Genomic DNA, 19,898 nt, shown 5'->3' on the forward strand with positions numbered 1-19,898 from the left:
ACTTAACGAACGAAAAAGAATGATTATGCTGGTAAGCGATGACTTTAAATTCACATTAACAACGCAAAAAACATAATCAGTCATTTTCTGAGTTTATTTTTGCTTTATTTCTATATATATTACCATTTTAATAATAATGTAACGTCGATATCCGACATTCGTTATTTAGGACAAACAAAATAAACTTGATATTAAAAATTTCTATAAATGAATTTATAAACATTCTGGTCAAAATATAGCTATTTATGAGAATCGCCAAGATTATTGTTCGTGGAATTTAGCAAACAAAGGGACATGCACGTGACAATTTCCACAAAATCATAGTTTTGCAAAAAAGTAAAAAAAATATATAATAATAATAATAATAATAATAATAATAATAATAATAATAATAATCATAATAAAATAAAAAATTATTACTGGCAGAACAGGGTCCGTTGTTGTCGTTTTGTAGTGGAAAGACAACATATACGGGTTAATTCGCGGTGTTGGGTTGGTCAAAACGACATACTGCACAAAACAAAACGACCCAATATGTGGCCTTGAATCTACATATATATATACTTTTTCTTGCAGGTTTTCAGATACTGAGAATCTAGTGATGAATTTGGTATTTATACGGTTCTTTGAATTTTCTGTTACGGTCTAGAGTGGGTAATCTGCATCTTTGTGTCTCGCTTTCTACGTCACCCTTTACTTTTTTGGTTTTATATTTTCGATCTTGCCCAATCATAACTTTTAATCATCCAGTATCTCCAAAGCCTTGATTTTTATACGTTATTGGGATTCCTTGAGTTGAAGGAAGTGCAAGACAGGAAAAAGAGAAAGATGGGTTCTCAAGAGGATGAGAGATCTCTTTTGGAAGATGGTCTTCTTCAGGTTTTTGCATCTCTTTCTCTGTTAACTTTGGTCTTTCGATGAATTTGTTGTCGTGTTGGAGTTCTTTTCTCAATTTACAGGATTGGGTTCTTCTTATGAGAATGGAGGATTTTTATCGAAGCATGTATTGGATTTTTAATTAGCTAACTTCTTGTAAAATTGGTTTCGAAATATAGTTTCTTTTTTACGGATTTTGAGTGTTTTGTATTGACAAAATCATGACCCCATATATGGTTTTCTTGAAAACCAGATTGAATTTTGGCTCTTATGATAATTTTTGGGGATTCATAATCCGGGTTTGACTTTTTTATATTTACTTAGTTGTGATAATTTTAATTGTACTCTTTATTTTTCTATCTGGCGTGTATCATGGTTTTTTTGTTGTTCTTTTTGATTCCTTTGCCCCTTTTACATTTTTTCGAAATCTGAACTTCATGCCTATATTATCCTCTTAGTAAACTCAACGGAAGTAAGATTGTTTCTTTTAGCTTAGAAGATTTGTTGGTACTGTGTACCATGTCTCCTTTACTTCTGTAACCTCAGTATGTATGAGTTCAAGTTAAGATGTTATTATTGTTATTATTATTATTTATTTGTTTGTGTTGCTGAAAGACTATATGTTCTTCATAGTTACTAGAGGGGGAAAGTTATATCTAATTCTCACTAGAAGGAAGCTTGCTGTTTTTCAGACTCTTGATAGCAAACTAGTTTATTTTGGAGCTCAACCTTGATCAATAGAGAAAGCGTTATTTTCCTGTGAATGGTTTTCTTTTGTAATTTTGCTTGCTCTGCTGTATAATATTTCTTCCAAGAGGATTTGATCTTGTGTTATATGACTCACATGATGTTCTATATATAATCCTCAGAATGATGGCGGTGAAATCTACTCAGGCGATGGCTCAGTTGACATTAAAGGGAGGCCTGTTTTGAAGCAAAATACTGGAAATTGGAAAGCATGCCCCTTCATTCTAGGTGTTCTTTTGTTCCTTATATTTCTCTCATGTATGAAATGAGTTAAAGAGTGTTTTTTTCAACCGTTTTAATATGTAATACAGGTACTGAATGTTGTGAACGGCTGGCCTACTATGGAATCGCTACTAATCTTGTTACATATCTTACAAGAAAACTGCATGAAGGAAATGTTTCTGCAGCAAGAAATGTTACCACTTGGCAAGGCACTTGCTATCTTACACCCCTTATTGGAGCCATATTAGCAGATGCTTACTGGGGGCGATATTGGACAATTGCTGTTTTCTCCACAATTTACTTCATTGTGAGTACAGAGTGAAATTGTCATGTTTGTTCTTTTGAGCCATATGAGAATTCCATTTTCACATGGCCTCATGGGCTCTTATATATTGAAAATTTCATTTTCACTATATATTTGACTAGATGATATCTCAAAGCGTTTTTTCATGAATGACATTGGGTTCTTATCAAAAAATAAAAAATGAATGACTTTGGGTTTCCTTATCCATAGATTGTTTAGTCTGAAAAGACTATCAGTTCCACTCATCTAGAATTATGATCTCCTTTCCTTGTAACTTTTCTCTTCCTATTTGTCTCCATGTGTGATGGGGGAGAGCGACACACAAATCCTTCTTATTGTAGGGGTAGAGGTACCTCTATGCTTTAAGGTCCAGTAATGAATTAGGCATTTTCCCAGTATAGCCCTTTGGTGTGGAGGACATTGTCTTACTTCATTGAGGGATTGCATGTGTATTTGGATGAAGCAAAAATCTATGCAAGTGGTTAGTAGTTCGTAGTTAGTAGGCCAAACATATTACTAGTTAGTAGGCCGTATTGTAAAAAATAATGACGAAGAAATTTTTATACTTGTTCAGTAATATTGGATCAATGGTGATCTCTTATTTGTTATTTTTGTAGGGAATGTGTACTTTGACTCTATCAGCATCAGTTTCAGCATTGAAGCCAGCTGAATGCTTTGGTTCTGTATGCCCACCAGCTACTCCAGCACAGTATGCAGTGTTCTTCATTGGCCTCTATCTGATTGCTCTGGGTACTGGTGGTATTAAACCATGTGTTTCATCCTTTGGGGCAGATCAGTTTGATGATACCGATCCAGAGGAAAGGAAAAAGAAGGGATCTTTCTTCAACTGGTTTTACTTTTCTATCAACATCGGTGCTCTTATATCAAGTAGTTTACTGGTGTGGGTTCAAGACAATGCAGGGTGGGGTCTAGGATTTGGCATTCCTACATTGGCTATGGCTATTGCAATAGGTAGTTTCTTTTTGGGCACACCTCTCTATAGATTTCAGAAACCAGGGGGGAGCCCTGTTACAAGAATGTGTCAAGTTTTGGTTGCATCATTTCATAAGTGGAATCTGGAGGTTCCCAAAGACAGTAGTCTCCTGTATGAAACACAGGACAAAGGCTCAGCCATTGAAGGAAGTCGTAAATTGGAGCACAGTAACGAACTCACGTACTTTTCTTCTAATCTTGGTTATTTTAAAATATAATGATTTTAATGAGTTATATTAAAGAAGTAGTGGTTTTCCATATGTAATCTTGAAAATAATAAATAATTGAAGTATATTCATTTAGTGCCTGACCCTTAATCAATATCTAAAAATCCTAACTCAAATAATTTGAATGAACTTTATTTTTCTGCAGGTGCCTTGATAAAGCCGCTGTACTTTCTGAACCCGAGGTCAGTACTGGGAACTTCTCTAATCCATGGAGGCTTTGCACTGTAACTCAGGTTGAGGAATTGAAGATTCTGATCCGCATGTTTCCAATCTGGGCTACTGGAATTGTCTTTTCTGCTGTTTATGCTCAAATGTCCACATTATTTGTCGAACAAGGGACAATGATGGACACAACCGTTGGCTCTTTCTCTATTCCCCCAGCGTCTCTCTCAACTTTTGATGTAATCAGTGTTATTTTCTGGGTCCCTGTCTATGACAGGGTAATTGTCCCAATTGCAAGGAAATTCACAGGCAAGGAACGAGGCTTCTCGGAGCTGCAACGGATGGGAATTGGGCTCTTCCTTTCAATTCTATGCATGTCGGCAGCTGCTGTGGTGGAGATCATTCGGTTGCGAATTGCCAGGGAACTTGGTTTGGTTGACCAACAAGTTGCTGTACCACTTAGTATCTTCTGGCAAATACCACAATACTTTCTGTTGGGTGCTGCTGAGATATTTACATTTATTGGACAGCTCGAGTTCTTCTACGACCAATCTCCAGACGCCATGCGGAGTTTATGCAGTGCATTATCGCTTCTGACAACTTCATTAGGTAATTATCTAAGCTCGTTCATCCTAACCATTGTAACTTATATAACGACGAAGGGCGGGAAAACTGGATGGATACCGGATAATTTGAATGAAGGCCATCTTGATTACTTTTTCTGGCTTTTAGCTGGATTAAGCTTCCTCAATATGTTGGTATACATAGTCTTCGCAGGGAGGTACAAAGCAAAGAAGGCTTCTTAAATTTCTGTTGAAACCGAATGGAAGCTTGGTTGTTACACTTTTCCAGTGGCTGATCATGTTGTGGAAGCCATAACTTTTATTACTCTGGTTTGTGCTTTTTGTAAATAAATACTTCAATTTCCACAATTAAGTTTGGTTGTTGATTATCAAAGAAAATGTCATATTGATTGGAAGATGTTCACAATTGTAGTACTGTATGCAATTTTTCTCGATTCCCTTGGATAAATATCATCATGCTTTTAAGCAAAAATAAACAAAATTACTTTTGATCATTGTATTTTGATAATTATTCCTATATTCTCTCATCTCAAATAAGTTATATATCATTGCCAATTATGGTAAATTTATTATTCCATTTGAAAATAAAAATAAAATTAAAGCAAATTAAATAATATAGAAACAAAAGAGAAAGAACAAAAATGACGGGGGTAGGCGACTTACCGAAGAATATATGGCTTCCATCGCGGTCTTAGCTCTGTGCACCCAATTAGTCTTTTAGATTTGATTGGCATAGCCTTTTGACTATAGAGTTTCTTTAATAGATTATATATATATATATATATATATATTAGAGTTCAGTTTAAGAAAGGTTTTTATTAAAAACTTAATAGGTGTTTGATTGTTAGTTTAAAAAAATCTTTATGACAGTTTCTGAATATTCAAAATTCTATAGAATTTTAAGAAGTCTAAAATTTTGTTTTTTGTTTTTTTTTTTTTTTTCAACAAGCAATTATTGATTTGTAATCAAATATTTATATTTTAAATAAAAAAGGTTATGACAATCAACAAACCGAAAAAAAAAATTATAATAATAGTAAGTCATACAAAATATATAAATAGTCCATCTATGATACAGATTGTTCACATGTGAACTTATAATATTGATTATGATTTTTTCAAAAATTATCATCAATACTATTATACAAGAATAAATATTAACAACTATTATTAAAAAATATCATTAATATTGCAGTTGGATCATCTGAATCATATAATTTCCCTCAGTGTATATATATATATATATATCTTGAAGTGTTAGGAAATGGGTTTTGAATATTTTATTTATAATTTTGAGTACATGGACCGATGGTTGGAGCTACCGTTCTTTCCATGTCATGTGGAAACCTTTACGTCTTAGTCAGCACCATTATTGATAATTTAACCACCACAAAGATCTTGCTTGTCTTTATTTTGAAGATTGAAGTTGAACCCACGAAGCAAAATGTTAAAAAAATTACTATGGGGTCTGATCGGAAGGAGGAGATTTCTTCCTTGAAAGATGCTCTTCTACTACAAGTTCTCATATATTCTTGATTATTTTGCAATTTTTTTTTTTTTTTTAATTCTTCTTATGATGTTTTAAATTTCATAATTTCAGAGTGGAGTCGGGGGATTTTATGCAGGAGATGGTTCAGTAGACTTCAAAGGGAAACCTGTTTTGAAAAATAAAAGTGGAAATTGGAAAGCTTGTTCTTTCATTCTAGGTGATAAATCCTTTTTTTTTTTTTTAATAATAAATTTAGCATTAATTTGCTCTGTTTTATTAATTTATTCTATTATATATTTTAACGTGTATTACAGGCACTTTTTTCTGTGAACGCCTGGCCTTCTATGGGATTTCGACTAATCTTGTTAATTATTTAATTGAAAAACTACACCAAGGAAATGTTTCTGCTGCCAGAAATGTTACAACTTGGCAAGGCACTTGCTATCTTACTCCCCTCATTGGAGCTATCTTAGCTGATACTTACTGGGGTAGATATTGGACCATTGCTGGTTTCACCACATTTTATTTGACTGTATGTATACCTATTAGACAAACATTGAATTGTCATATTTTAAAATATGTGAAGTCGTTTTCTTCCTAATGCTTGATCACACTCTATATTTCTCTACTCTTCTTCTTCTTCTTCTTCTTCTTCATTTTTTTTTTCTTTTCTTTTTCCTCTTATCTTCTTCACTAATTTTTTGGATTTTTTCAATATATATTTTCTTTTAATTATTTAAATGTTTGGGTTTTCAATATGATTCAGGGACTGTGCACAATAACTCTCTCGGCATCTGTTCCTGCATTGAAGCCTGCAAAATGTATAAATTCCAAATGTCCTTCGGCTGCACCAGCACAGTATGCAGTATTCTTCTTCGGACTCTATATGATTGCACTGGGGACTGGTGGGATCAAACCATGTATTTGGCCATTTGGGGCAGATCAATTTGATGATACTGATCCTAGGGAGAGGGTTAAAAAGGGTTCCTATTTCAACTGGTTTTACTTTTCTCAAAACATTGGTGCTATTATAGCAGCTAGTTTACTGGTATGGATTCAAGACAATGTTGGCTGGGGTTTAGGCTTTGGAATTCCCACATTGCTCATTGGCTTTGCTATAGCAAGTTTGTTTTTAGGCACACCCTTTTATAGATTCCAGAAATCAGGAGGAAGCCCTCTAACAAGGATATGCCAGGTTCTGGTTGTATCATTCCGTAAGAGGAATGTGGCTATGCCAGGGGACAGTAATCTCCTCTTTGAAACACAAGATATAAGCTCTGCTATCAAAGGCAGTCGTAAACTGAAGCATAGCGATGAATTAAGGTAATGATCATCGAGTTTAGTGTCTCTTAGTTTGTTTTCTTTGACGCTTCTTTGATTCATTTAACTTTGTTCATGAAATAACCTCAAACTTGGTTATTGCAATAGGTGCCTTGATAGAGCTGCTTTGGTCTCGGATGCTGAGATTGGAACTGGGGATTCCTATGATCCATGGAGGGTTTGCACTGTAACACAAGTTGAAGAACTGAAGATTTTAATCCGAATGTTTCCAATCTGGGCAACTGGGATTGTGTTCTCTGCTGTTTATGCCCAAATGTCAACACTTTTTGTGGAACAAGGAAAGATGATGAAAAGAGCTATTGGTTCTTTCACCATTCCTGCTGCCTCTCTGTCTTTCTTCAACCACATCAGTGTTATACTCTGTGTTCCCATCTATGACAGAGTGATTGTTCCCATTGCAAGAAAATATACAGGCAAAGAAAGAGGCTTCTCGCAGTTGCAACGAATAGGAATCGGCCTTTTCATTTCGGTTATATGCATGTCAATTGCTGCTTTGGTAGAGATCAAGAGACTACAACTCGCAAAAGCTCTCGGATTAATCCATGAAGAAGTTGCTGTACCACTAAGCATACTCTGGCAAATTCCCCAGTATGTCTTGCTGGGATCAGCAGAGGTTTTCACATTCATAGGGCAGCACGAGTTCTTCTACGAGCAAGCGCCGGACGCTATGAGGAGTTTGTGCAGCGCACTGTCACTTTTGACAAACTCTTTGGGGAACTATCTCAGCTCTTTGATCTTGACAATTGTGAGCGGTATCACAACTGAAGGCGGGAAAACTGGATGGATTCCAGATAACTTGAATGAAGGACATCTTGATTATTTTTTCTGGCTTTTAGCTGGTCTTAGCTTCTTAAATATGATAGTCTACATGGTTTTTGCCAGAAGGTATAAGGAGAAGAAGACTTCTTAAAATGTTTTTTCATGGAAGGTGGTTTACATTAATACTTTCAAGTTCTGCTGCTGATAATAATATTTGGCTTTCCAGTTCAATATGGAAATGTTTCTGGGGTTGGAAAAAAAAAAAAAAATGGTGGCAATTAGTTGGAAAGTCTGAATAATCAGAACAAATAGCATCGTCGTTTAAGGCTCTTGGAGTGGTTCTTTTCCATCTCAATTTAACCATTTAAATAAAAATATCATTTGCATAAAAATAGAACAGAAGGGAGAGAGAGAAGAAGAAAATGGGACAAGAATAACTAGAACTCAGAGAGCGATGTGAGATAATAATAATGTTTACTCGTGCAAGTTTGGCTTAATTGTACTTTGTTACCTCATTTTCTAAGGTTTTACAGTTCAGATCCTTAAATCATTTGTTTTTCTCCTTTTCAATTTGGGCTTTGTTTAACTTTTGACTCTATATTTTAACTATAATCTCACATGACTAAAACTAATTGTTAAATTTTCAAATTAAAAGATATTAAAGTAAAAAATATCAAAATTTTCATAACCTTTATTTTTTCTTTAAACCAAAAAAAAAAAAAAAAGAAAAAAGATTGTAAATTGAAAAATCAAAAGGTCGAAATTGTAATAAATTGAAAGATTTTTGAATCTAAATTGTTGAATAGAAAAATTGAGGATCTTAATTGTAAAATTTTGAAAGTTAAAAATATTAAAATGCAATTAACATAGTAAATTTTTAATTTTTTTTTAGTTAGATATTAAATAGTTCTAAAATGTAGAAATCTTTAATAATTGGAAATCCTAAAAGAATGTTTAGTATTTATAAGGGATTTCACCCGGGTTAAGGACTTGACATATATTTTTCATGGAAATATGTAACATATTTTTTTGTTTGTACATTTTAAATTCTATTTGGTTCCTTATAAATAAAGTTTAGGAATATTAGTCTGTTTGAAGGAAGTCGTAAATTGGAGCACAGTAACGAACTCACGTACTTTTCTTCTAATCTTGGTTATTTCAAAATATAATGATTATTATGAGCTATATTAAAGAATTAGTAGTTTTCCATACATAAGCTTGAAAATAATAAATAATTGAAGTAGATTCATTTAGTGCCTGACTTTTAATCAATATCTAAAAGTCCTAACTCAAAGAATTTGAATGAACTTTATTTTTCTGCAGGTGCCTTGATAAAGCCGCTGTACTTTCTGAACCCGAGGTCAGTACTGGGAACTTCTCTAATCCATGGAGGCTTTGCACTGTAACTCAGGTTGAGGAATTGAAGATTCTGATCCTCAAGTTTCCAATCTGGGCTACTGGAATTGTCTTTTCTGCTGTTTATGCTCAAATGTCCACATTATTTGTCGAACAAGGGACAATGATGGACACAGCCATTGGCTCTTTCTCTATTCCTCCAGCGTCTCTCTCAACTTTTGATGTAATCAGCGTTATTTTCTTGGTCCCTGTCTATGACAGGGTAATTGTCCCGATTGCAAGGAAATTCACAGGCAAGGAACGAGGCTTCTCGGAGCTGCAACGGATGGGAATTGGGCTCTTCCTTTCAATTCTATGCATGTCAGCAGCTGCTCTGGTGGAGATCATCCGGTTGCGAATTGCCAGGGAACTTAGTTTGGTTGACCAAGAAGTAGCTGTACCACTTAGTATCTTCTGGCAAATACCACAATACTTTCTGTTGGGCGCTGCTGAGATATTTACATTTATTGGACAGCTCGAGTTCTTCAACGACCAATCTCCAGATGCCATGCGGAGTTTATGCAGCGCATTATCACTTCTTACAACTTCATTAGGTAATAATCTAAGCTCGTTCATCCTAACTGTTGTAACTTACATAACCACGAAGGGTGGGAAAACTGGATGGATACGGGATAATTTGAACGAAGGCCATCTTGATTACTTTTTCTGGCTTTTAGCCCGATTAAGCTTCCTCAATATGTTGGTATACATAGTCTTCGCAGGGAGGTACAAAGCGAAGAAGGCTTCTTAAATTTCTGCTGAAACGGAATGGAAGCTTGTTACACTTTTCCAGTGGCTGATCATGTTGTGGAAGCCATAACTTTTATTACTCTGGTTTGTGCTTTTTGTAAATAAATACTTCAATTTCCACAATCAAGTTTGGTTCTTGATTATTAAAGGAAGAAAATGTCATATTGACTGGAAGATGTTCACAATTGTAGTACTATATGCAATTTTTCTAGATTCCCTTGAAAAAATATCATCATGCTATTAAGCAAAAATAAATAATATTACTTTTGCATATGAGAAGGAACAGATACAATGAATAATCTGAGTGATTATTTTTGCATTTGGTTTCTCTACTAAGTATCTTTGTATACTTTCCATGTCCAACCTGTGACGGTTATCCTTTAATTCCTTATGGAAGTTCAACACTACACTGGTACCTCTGGACTCCTAGAGTTAAGCCTGGTAGCGGATGAGTAGAGCACTCAAGAAATCTCCCAATGTCGTTTAGTGGAGAAAATTATGGCGGACAAAATTGTGAATAAGGGTAAAGTTGTGATGATCATCAAAAGGGTGTGGTTCACTAAAAATCCGGTTGGTGTAGAGCAACCAGGACTGAACATTTTTTTGTTCTCGTTTAAAATGGTGGCAAACAGGAATAGGGTCTGGGCAAAATGACCATGGTCTATCAATGGATCGCATCTCATCTTGAGAGAATGGGACCCCAAATGAGCAGTCCATGAGATTGATTTCAATTTTTTGTCATTCTGGGTCCAGATCCATGGTTTGCCTCTCCAATTCGTGACCAGGGATAATGTGATCAAAATAGGGAACTTGTTCAAAGCAGTGCTGCAATGTGAATCTTCGTCAAGAACCAACATCATTGGTACTAGGTATATGAGAATCCAAGTAGAAGTGGATGTGAGAAAACCTCTTCTCACTGGTTTCTTATAAAAAATTGACGATGGAGGGGTATGGATTCAGTTCAGCTACGAACGATTGGCGGAATTTTGTTACGGAGTCATCGGACATGGGAAAGATGCTTGCATGCAGCCAACTTCTCACAACCAAATCACAGATGGGGATCTTTATGGGCCTTGGATACAGGCAAAGGCAGATGCCTATACTGTAGTCTTCGAGGGAAGCTTCATGAGACGTGTTGAATTACCATGACGAGAGATTTTTGATTCTTTGTCTAGTGACAGCAGTTCAGAGGTGGCCGTTGATTGTGTGGAAGAGGAGTCCACTACACCCGGCGAGGACAAACAACCGAAATAGGGACTCGATGGTGAGTCAACTCAGCAACAGCCTGGGAAGGAAGGACAAAAATTGAAAGAGTCAAACCCTATTCTGCTGCCTCAATCTGCGCCACCTAATCCTAGGGTCGTTTGGGTGGGTGACTACTTGATTGACCCTTGTCAATCAAGTGATGCTTTGGAAAAATCAAATAATTTTGAATCTTCGAATCCCACCCTGATTATTGGGTGAGAGGAATGGGCCAATAAGTGCCCCAAATTGGAAGATGCTAAAAGGCCCACTCATAAAGCAAAGCGCAAAAAGGGTCCAAAAAGAAAAAGCACTCTGATCGGCCCAAGTGGGGCGAGTAAGGCTCAATTATCCCTTGATGCGAAGCGATCTTGAGCCCTCTTTCGAAGAAGACAAAAATATAGACCCTTTCAAGTTCTCTTACGAATTAAGCTGAGCTTGTGCACGAGTCAATCGCAGCACCATCTCCGAAAATGGGCGTATCTTCAAGGACAAATCTGAACCACAAAGCAAGAAGAAGATTCCTTGAGAAGGGTCTTAACTTTAGTAATGACGAAAATCTTTCTAACGTTAACTTGGCTGAGGAGGAAGGCCTTACCATGCCCCCTCATCCTCAATGAAGCTGCTATCTTAGAACTACAGGGGGCTGGGAAGACTGTCTGCAGTTAGAGGCCTATGTGGCTTGATTCGGAACTCTTCCCTGCAGCGCCTATTTCTCATTGAGACCAAACTAAATTCGGAGAAGATGGCTCAAATAGGTAATTCTCTTAATTTCGATCATTGGCACAGTGTAGGAGCTTCGAGTGGTCAAGGAGGGTTGCCTTTATTTTGGAAAAATGGTTGTGACTGGGAAGTAGTATTTAGCTCACAGTGGATTTTAGGAATTAAGATTAAGACCATTCAGGGAGTTTACTGGGATCTTTGGTGTTGCTGCTGTCCTGCTGAACGAGTTCTAAGAAGAGAGTTTTGGACTACTTTGTGTTTCTGGTTTTTGGGGTCTAAATAAGTGGGTTGCAACGGAGTTTTTAATGATGTTGTTTTACAAGAAGAGAAGTTGGGAGGAAGAAGAGTTTCTAACAAGTTCAACTACTTTTTGAGAAACTTCATTCAATCTATAGGAGCTATAGATGTGGGATTCATTGGAAATCCCTTTACCTGGTGTAATAAGCGAGGGGGACAAGCAAATATTAGAGAAAGGTTGGATAGGATCTTAATAAGTCCTGAGTGGTGTTTTCTTTTTGAAAAGACAGGGGTGGTTAATTTTAGTGCAACGAGATCAGATCATGCCCCAATTTTGCTAACGCTTTCGATGGATCACCAAAAAGCCCCAAGACCTTTCAGATTTTTAGAAGCATGGATTCGTGATCCCACGTGTGAACATGTAGTGAACAAGGCTTGGAAGGACACAGACTTTCGAGATAGAAAGCTGTCCTTATCTGCAAACCTTCAATATGCAGCAAAGGCTCTCAAAAGTTGGAATAGAGAGAGTTTTGGTTTCTGCTAGACCATAATCAAAGAGCTTGAAAAACAAATAGCTTTTCTTCAAAGCCTGGACCCTTCAGCACAAGTCTCAGATCGTGAAAAAAATATTGCAAAGAGATTTGGAAGAATGGAAATTCAGACAGGAGCTCATTTGGCCATAAAAATTGAGGGAGCTATGGCTCCAAGCAGGGATAGGAACTCAAAATTGTTTCATGCATCCACCTTTCCGAACTCAAGATTATGGAAGTTTTAAAGAAGATGAATCTTTTTAAATCCCCAGGTCAAGATGGAATGCCAGCGTGTTTTTTCCAATGCTTTTGGGATATTGTTGGCGAAGATGTAGTCAAAACCATTCAAGAAAGCTTCATATCCGGCAGAGTACCTTCAGCTTTTAAAAGGACCACTTTGGTACTGATTCCCAAGTCTAAATTCCCGTTCCAGTTCAACCACCTTCGCACAATCAACTTATGCAACACCATCTACACAGTCTATTCCAAAATTTTGGTTAACCACTTGAGACCTTTCCTAGCCAAACTTATTTCACCTAACCAATTAGCTTTCATTCCAGGAAGATGGATAGGAGAAAATACTATCCTTGTGAATGAAATCTGCCACTCTTTAAAGAAGAAGAAGTGCTCCAATGGTTTGATCGGTATTAAGTTTGATATGCATAAAGCGTACGATAGAGTGAACTAGGGTGTGCTCAATGAGATCCTGATTAGAGTTGGCTTTTCGGCTCGTGCTATTGTACTGCTGAGTCAGTGTTTCTCAAATGATTCTGCATCTCTCTTGCTCAATGGAAGTTTATGCGGGTCGATCAAAATGGAAAGAGGACTCCGTCAAGGTGATCCAATCTCTCCCTTTTTTTACATCATTTTTGCTGAATTTCTTTCTAGATTACTGCACATTTTGGAGATTGAGGGTAAGATCCACGGTATCAAACTTGGCCGAATAGGTCCCCCTATTTCTCATCTATTCTTTGCAGATGATGTTGTGATATTTTGTAAGGCTAACAAAGCTAAAGTTCAGAAAGTAGCCAATCGTATGCAAAACTTTTGTAAATGGATGGGGCAAATGGTTAACTTAGCCAAATCTGGTTGTTTTTTCTCCAAGAAAGTTCTGGGAAACTTAAAGATCGAACTCAAACGTATCCTTAGTATTAAGGAATTACCAAAAGATTCTAAATACCTAGGAAACCCTCTTTTTGTTGGTAAAAGTAGAACAGAGGACTTTGCAGATTTACAACAGCGAGTTTCCACAAGACTTCGAAGTTGGAAGGCAGTCGCCTATCCTAGGCAGGAATATATGTGTTAATTAATTTTGTGCTCACTGTCATTCCCATAGACACTCTCTCTACGCATAAGCTGCCCCTAAGTTAGTGCAGGAGCATTGACAAATTAGCAAGAAATTTCCTTTGGAAGGGTCTGGCCTGTCCTTCCTCTAAATTCACTTTGGTCTCATGGAAGAGAGTGTGCACCTCCAAGTTCTAGGGTGGTTTTGGGGTTCGAAGACTGGAAGATGTCAACACCACTTTGTTATGCAAGCTAGGATGGCGATTGGAAAACAACCTGGATTTAGTTTGGGTGAAAGCTATCAAGGCTAAGTATTTTGCTCACTCCTCTTTCATGCATGCAAGAAGAAAAACCTCTCACTCTTGGCAGTGGAAATGAATCCTAAGTCTCAGATCAATCCTCGCTAAAGGTATTTGTTTTAGAGTGGGAAAAGGCAATAACATCAATTATTGGGAAGACCCATGGATACCTAAAAATCCAAGCTTTCGACCTTCCCCAAATCCAACCTTAAGTGTTTCCAGCATTAGGATGGTTAACTCTCTTCGTTTAGCCAATGGAGAATCGAACAAGCCTTTGTTGGAGAGCTTGTTTGATGCTGTCTCTGTAAGGAACATTTTGAACATTTTTTGGGCAAACAACATTTTAGAAGACAATCTTGTTTGGTTGGGGAGCCAATCAAGTAAATTCCAAGTGAGAACAGTGTATAAATTCTTAGATCTAGTTCAAAGTGAGACCCGTGCATGGTGGAAATTTCTTTGGCATAGTCACATCCATGACCGGCTTAAGTTCTTTATATGGAAGCTCTCGTCCTATGGACTCCCAGTGAGATCAACTCTTTTAAGAAGAAATTGGAATTTGGATGACGCCAACTGCCCCTTTGGCTGTGAAGGTATTGAGAATGCACCTATTCTTTCACTGCCATTTAGCAAGACCTCTCTGAATGGCTTTCCCATGGAGCATTAAGTGGGAAAACATCCATCCTACAAGTTTGGAGTACTATTTAGAAAGATTAATGGATCCACCCGGGATTCTACCAGTTCATCCTACTGATCGAACTGACTTTTTCCTTTTTGCGGCTCTTATCTTAGCAACAATTTGGAGGATCAGAAATAGACATATCTTTGATCAATCAAGGTAGTCTTTAGAGGATGAAGTAAGGGCTTTGTTTACTAGGTTTGAGAAGCATAATGTAAATGGGACCTCTAGTCATCAGTTACCTATTCGTAGACTGGTTGCTGATAGCTTTTGGAGTCCTCCTCCAATAGGTGTTGTTAAAATTAATTGTGATGTTGCTGTTAAAAACGGATCTGCCAACATTGGAATTGTTGTAAGAAATCACCCAGGATGGGTTCTGAAGGTTAAAGTTTTTAAGGAAATCATTATTATTCCCGAAGCAGCAGAAGCTCTAGATGTTCTCAGGGCAGTGACACTGGCGATTGAAGAAGGTCATCTCAACTTATGCTACGAAAGTGACACTAACGCTGTCATACAAAGCCTTAACACTCCAAATCTCTTATTTACTCACTGGTTAGCATCAGGTTTTATTAAGGAAAGTCTAGTTTTATGTTCAAATTTGATCTCTATCTGTTTTGCTTGGACCCCAAGAAACAATAATAAACTAGCTCATTGTATCGCTAGTTGGGGTCTGTCTAATGGTTGGTCAATGGGTTGTGCCCCCCTATTTATTTCCTAGAACTATTGTTGAGGAGATGAACAAGGAGAGTGGTTAATTCCCTCCACCTGTTCTTGGTCGGTTTTATGTATTTTGCCTCCATTTTGGTTAATATAACTCCCCATTTTCTTAGCCCAAAAAAAAAAAAAAAATTACTTTTGATCATTGTATTTTGATAATTATTCCTATATTTTCTCATCTCAATTAAGGAATACATCATTCTCAATTATAATAAATTTATTATTCCATTTGAAAATAAAAATAAAATCATAGCATATTAGAGAATTTTGAAACACGAAAAAAGAACAAAAAAGACAAGGGTAGGCAACTTCTGAAGAATGTATGGCTTCCATCACGGTCTTAGCCTTGTGCGGCCCACTAGAGTTTGAGAATCGATTGGTATAGCTGATTTGAAAAAAAAAAAATTAGATATAGAGGTTTTTCAGTTGACTAGAGCTTATGTAAAAGTTTTTATTATAAAGTTAATAAGTATTTGGTTGTTAGTTTAAAAAGTGTTTATGATAATTCATTTAATGTTGTTTTGAATTTAAAATAAAGTCTTTTTTTTAAAAGCTTAAAATTATTTCTTCTTCTTCTTCTTCTTTTCTTTTTTTTTTTTTTCCGATCAACAAGCAATTAATGATTTATAACAAATATTTGCTTTCTAAATGAAAAAAAAAAATTATGACAATTAATAAATATTTTTTATTTAAAAGAATAAATCATACAAAACAGAGGCTTAAACATATATATATATATATATATTTTTTTTTTGTTTTTGTTTTTTTTGAACTTTTGGAAATGGGATGTTAATATTTTATTTATAATTTTGAGTATATGGAAGACGCACGTAGACTGATGGTTGGACTTACCGTTCGTGCCATGTCATGTGGAAGCCTTTGCGTCTTAGTCAGCACCATTATTGATCATTCACCCACCACAAAGATCTTGCTTGTCTTTGTTTTGAAGATTGAAGTTGAACCCACAAAGCAAAATGTTAAACAATTACTATGGGGTCTGGTCGGAAGGATGAGAGTTCTTCCTTGGAAGATGCTCTTCTACTACAGGTACTGATATATTCTTGATTATTTTGCAATCTTTTTTTTTAATTCTCTTTCTGATGTTTTAAATTTCATAATTTCAGAACGGAGTCAGTGGATTCTATGCAGGAGATGGTTCAGTAGACTTCAACGGGAAACCTGTTTTGAAAAATAAAAGTGGAAATTGGAAGGCTTGTTCTTTCATTCTAGGTGATAAAGCTCTCTCTTTTTTTTTTTTTTTTTTTTCCCTTTCTTTTTCTTTTTAAAATTTAGCTTTAATTTGCTCTGTTTTATTAATTTATTCGATTATATATTTCAACATTTAAGTATTACAGGCACTTTTTTCTGTGAACGCCTGGCCTTCTATGGGATTTCGACTAATCTTGTTAATTATCTAATTGAAAAACTACACCAAGGAAATGTTTCTGCTGCCAGAAATGTTACAACTTGGCAAGGCACTTGCTATCTTACTCCCCTCATTGGAGCTATCTTAGCTGATACTTACTGCGGTAGATATTGGACTATTGCTGGTTTCACCACATTTTATTTGATTGTAAGTATATCTATATATAGACAAACATTGAATTATCATATTTTAAAATATATAAAAGTTATTTTCTTCCTAATACTTGACCACACTCTCAATTCCTCTACTCTCCTTTTTTTTTTTTTTTTTTTGCACATCTATTTCTTTTTCCTCTTATTTTCTTCACTAATTGTTGTGATTTTTACAATATATTTATATATATATATATATATATATATTTCACTTATTTAAATGTTTGGGTTTTCAATATGATTCAGGGACTGTGCACAATAACTCTCTCGGCATCTGTTCCTGCATTGAAGCCTGCAAAATGTATAAATTCCAAATGTCCTTCAGCTGCACCAGCACAGTATGCAGTATTCTTCTTCGGACTCTATATGATTGCACTGGGGACTGGTGGGATCAAACCATGTATTTGGCCATTTGGGGCAGATCAATTTGATGATACTGATCCTAGGGAGAGGGTTAAAAAGGGTTCCTATTTCAACTGGTTTTACTTTTCTCAAAACATTGGTGCTATCATAGCCGCTAGTTTACTGGTATGGATTCAAGAAAATGTTGGCTGGGGTTTGGGCTTTGGAATTCCCACATTGCTCATTGGCTTTGCTATCGTAAGTTTGTTTTTAGGGACACCCTTTTATAGATTCCAGAAATCAGGAGGAAGCCCTCTAACAAGGATATGCCAGGTTCTGGTTGCATCATTCCGTAAGAGAAATGTGGCTATGCCAGAGGATGGTAATCTCCTCTTTGAAACACAAGATATAAGCTCTGCTATCAAAGGCAGTCGTAAACTGGAGCATACCGATGAAGTAAGGTAATTATCATCTGTTTAGTGTCTCTTATTTTGTTTTCTAATAATTTGACCCTTCTTTGATTCATTTAACTTTGTTCATGAAATTACTTCAAACCTGATTCTTGCAATAGGTGCCTTGATAAAGCTGCTTTGGTGTCGGCTGCTGAGATTGGAACTGGGGATACCTATGATCCATGGAGGGTTTGCACTGTAACACAAGTTGAAGAACTGAAGATTTTAATCCGAATGTTTCCAATATGGGCAACTGGGATTGTATTCTCTGCTGTTTATGCCCAAATGTCAACACTTTTTGTGGAACAAGGAAAGATGATGAAAAGGGCTATTGGTTCTTTTACCATTCCTGCTGCCTCTCTGTCTTTCTTCAACCACATCAGTGTTATAATCTGTGTTCCCATCTATGACAGAGTGATTGTCCCAATTGCAAGAAAATATACAGGCAAAGAAAGAGGCTTCTCGCAGTTGCAACGAATGGGAATCGGCCTTTTCATTTCGGTTATATGCATGTCAGTTGCTGCTTTGGTAGAGATCAAGAGACTACAACTCGCAAAAATTCTCGGATTAATCCATGTAGAAGTTTCTGTACCATTAAGCATACTCTGGCAAATTCCCCAGTATGTCTTGCTGGGATCAGCGGAGGTTTTCACATTCATAGGGCAGCACGAGTTCTTCTACGAGCAGGCGCCGGACGCTATGAGGAGTTTGTGCAGCGCACTGTCACTTTTGACAAACTCTTTGGGTAACTATCTTAGCTCTTTGATCTTGACAATTGTGAATGGTATCACAACTGAAGGTGGGAAAACTGGATGGATTCCAGATAACTTGAATGAAGGACATCTTGATTATTTTTTCTGGCTTTTAGCTGGTCTGAGCTTCTTAAATATGATAGTCTACATGGTTTTTGCCAGAAGGTATAAGGAGAAGAAGACTTCTTAAAATGTGTTTTCATGGAAGGTGGTTTACATTAATACTTTCTAGGTTCTGCTGCTAATAATAATATTTGGCTTTCCAGTTCAATATGGAAGTGTTTCCGGTGTTGAAAAAAAAAAATTAGTGGCAATTAGTTGGAAAGTCTGGATAATGAGAACAAATAGCATTATTCGTTAAGGCTCTTGGAGTAGTTCTTTTCCATCTCAATTTAACCATTTAAATAGAAAGGTCATTTGTACAAAAATAAAACAGAAGGGAGAGAGAGAAGAAGAAATGGGAGAAGAATAACTAGAACTCAAAGAGTGACGTGAAATAATAATGTTTACACATGCAAGTTTGGCTTACTTGCACTTTGTTACCTCAATTTCTGAGGTTTTACAGTTTAGGTCCTCGAATCATTTTTTCTTTTTTTCTTTTTCAATTTGGACCTTGTTGAACTTTGACTATATGATTTAATTATAACTTCTTGTGACTCTTATTAAATTGTTAAATTTTCAGATTAAAAGATATTTAACTAAAAAATATCAAAACTTTCACAACGTTTATGTTTTCTTTAAAAAATTAAAAAAAAAAAGATGAAAATTGGAAAATCAAAAAAGTCTAAGTGCAATAAATTGAAAATTTTACAATTTAATTGTTGAGTTGAAAAATTAAAAATCTTAATTGTAAAATTTTAAAAGTTAAAAATATCAAAATGCAATTAACATAGTAAATTTTAAATTTTTTATTAGTTAAATATTAAATAGTTCTAAAAACGTAGAAATCTTTAATAGTTGCAAATCCTAAAAAATGTCTAGTATTTATGAGGGATTAAACCCAGGTTAAGGACTTAAGAGTATAGAATTTATGAGAAGAGAGAGGAAAAAGAATTTTATTTTGTTGTTGAAATGAAATTATGAAAAGAAAGTAAAAAAAAAAAAAAAAAATGTAATGTGTGTGTGCGTGTGCGCGCGCGCGTATACACCATATATTTTTCATGGAAATATGTAACATATTGTTATTTGTTCATTTTAAATTCTATTTGGTTCCTAAA

At 35.8% G+C, this 19,898-nt stretch overlaps 3 protein-coding genes across 5 annotated transcripts; all 3 read left to right on the forward strand.

The window, feature by feature from the left end:
- Positions 1-587: 587 nt before the first annotated feature.
- Positions 588-4,609, forward strand: LOC107428063 (protein NRT1/ PTR FAMILY 8.3-like). Its single transcript, XM_048462639.2, has 5 exons — positions 588-879; positions 1,746-1,851; positions 1,935-2,152; positions 2,767-3,323; positions 3,515-4,609. Exons 1-5 carry the CDS (start codon positions 829-831, stop codon positions 4,335-4,337), a joined length of 1,755 nt encoding a protein of 584 aa, XP_048318596.1. The 5' UTR covers positions 588-828; the 3' UTR covers positions 4,338-4,609.
- An 808-nt stretch (positions 4,610-5,417) lies between these two features.
- Positions 5,418-9,997, forward strand: LOC107428057 (protein NRT1/ PTR FAMILY 8.3-like). Of its 2 annotated transcripts, none has more exons than XM_048461921.2 (5): positions 5,418-5,633; positions 5,716-5,821; positions 5,919-6,136; positions 6,371-6,927; positions 9,028-9,997. In XM_048461921.2, exons 1-5 carry the CDS (start codon positions 5,424-5,426, stop codon positions 9,848-9,850), a joined length of 1,914 nt encoding a protein of 637 aa, XP_048317878.2. In that variant the 5' UTR covers positions 5,418-5,423; the 3' UTR covers positions 9,851-9,997. The 2 variants fall into 2 exon arrangements, with proteins under 2 accessions (XP_048317878.2, XP_015893998.3); XM_016038512.4 differs by lacking the exon at positions 9,028-9,997 and adding an exon at positions 7,033-8,201 and having other exon boundaries at positions 5,480-5,633.
- A 6,431-nt stretch (positions 9,998-16,428) lies between these two features.
- LOC125418210 (protein NRT1/ PTR FAMILY 8.3) lies at positions 16,429-19,209 on the forward strand. Of its 2 annotated transcripts, none has more exons than XM_048463338.2 (5): positions 16,429-16,604; positions 16,682-16,787; positions 16,994-17,130; positions 17,382-17,938; positions 18,049-19,209. In XM_048463338.2, exons 1-5 carry the CDS (start codon positions 16,548-16,550, stop codon positions 18,869-18,871), a joined length of 1,680 nt encoding a protein of 559 aa, XP_048319295.2. In that variant the 5' UTR covers positions 16,429-16,547; the 3' UTR covers positions 18,872-19,209. The 2 variants fall into 2 exon arrangements, with proteins under 2 accessions (XP_048319295.2, XP_048319294.2); XM_048463337.2 differs by having other exon boundaries at positions 16,432-16,604; positions 16,913-17,130.
- Positions 19,210-19,898: the final 689 nt, after the last annotated feature.

This window comes from Ziziphus jujuba, chromosome 12 (genome assembly GCF_031755915.1).
Source record: "Ziziphus jujuba cultivar Dongzao chromosome 12, ASM3175591v1".
NCBI classification, from domain to species: Eukaryota; Viridiplantae; Streptophyta; class Magnoliopsida; order Rosales; family Rhamnaceae; genus Ziziphus; species Ziziphus jujuba.

Coding starts and splice junctions, on each gene's coding strand:
- LOC107428063 (XM_048462639.2), top strand. CDS start 829: ATGGGTTCTCAAGAGGATGAGAGATCTCTTTTGGAAGATGGTCTTCTT. Junction 1,852..1,934: donor AGCATGCCCCTTCATTCTAG/GTGTTCTTTTGT, acceptor TATGTAATACAG/GTACTGAATGTTGTGAACGG. Junction 2,153..2,766: donor TCTCCACAATTTACTTCATT/GTGAGTACAGAG, acceptor TTATTTTTGTAG/GGAATGTGTACTTTGACTCT.
- LOC107428057 (XM_048461921.2), top strand. CDS start 5,424: ATGGTTGGAGCTACCGTTCTTTCCATGTCATGTGGAAACCTTTACGTC. Junction 5,634..5,715: donor AAGATGCTCTTCTACTACAA/GTTCTCATATAT, acceptor TCATAATTTCAG/AGTGGAGTCGGGGGATTTTA. Junction 6,137..6,370: donor TCACCACATTTTATTTGACT/GTATGTATACCT, acceptor AATATGATTCAG/GGACTGTGCACAATAACTCT.
- LOC125418210 (XM_048463337.2), top strand. CDS start 16,548: ATGGGGTCTGGTCGGAAGGATGAGAGTTCTTCCTTGGAAGATGCTCTT. Junction 16,605..16,681: donor AAGATGCTCTTCTACTACAG/GTACTGATATAT, acceptor TCATAATTTCAG/AACGGAGTCAGTGGATTCTA. Junction 17,131..17,381: donor TCACCACATTTTATTTGATT/GTAAGTATATCT, acceptor AATATGATTCAG/GGACTGTGCACAATAACTCT.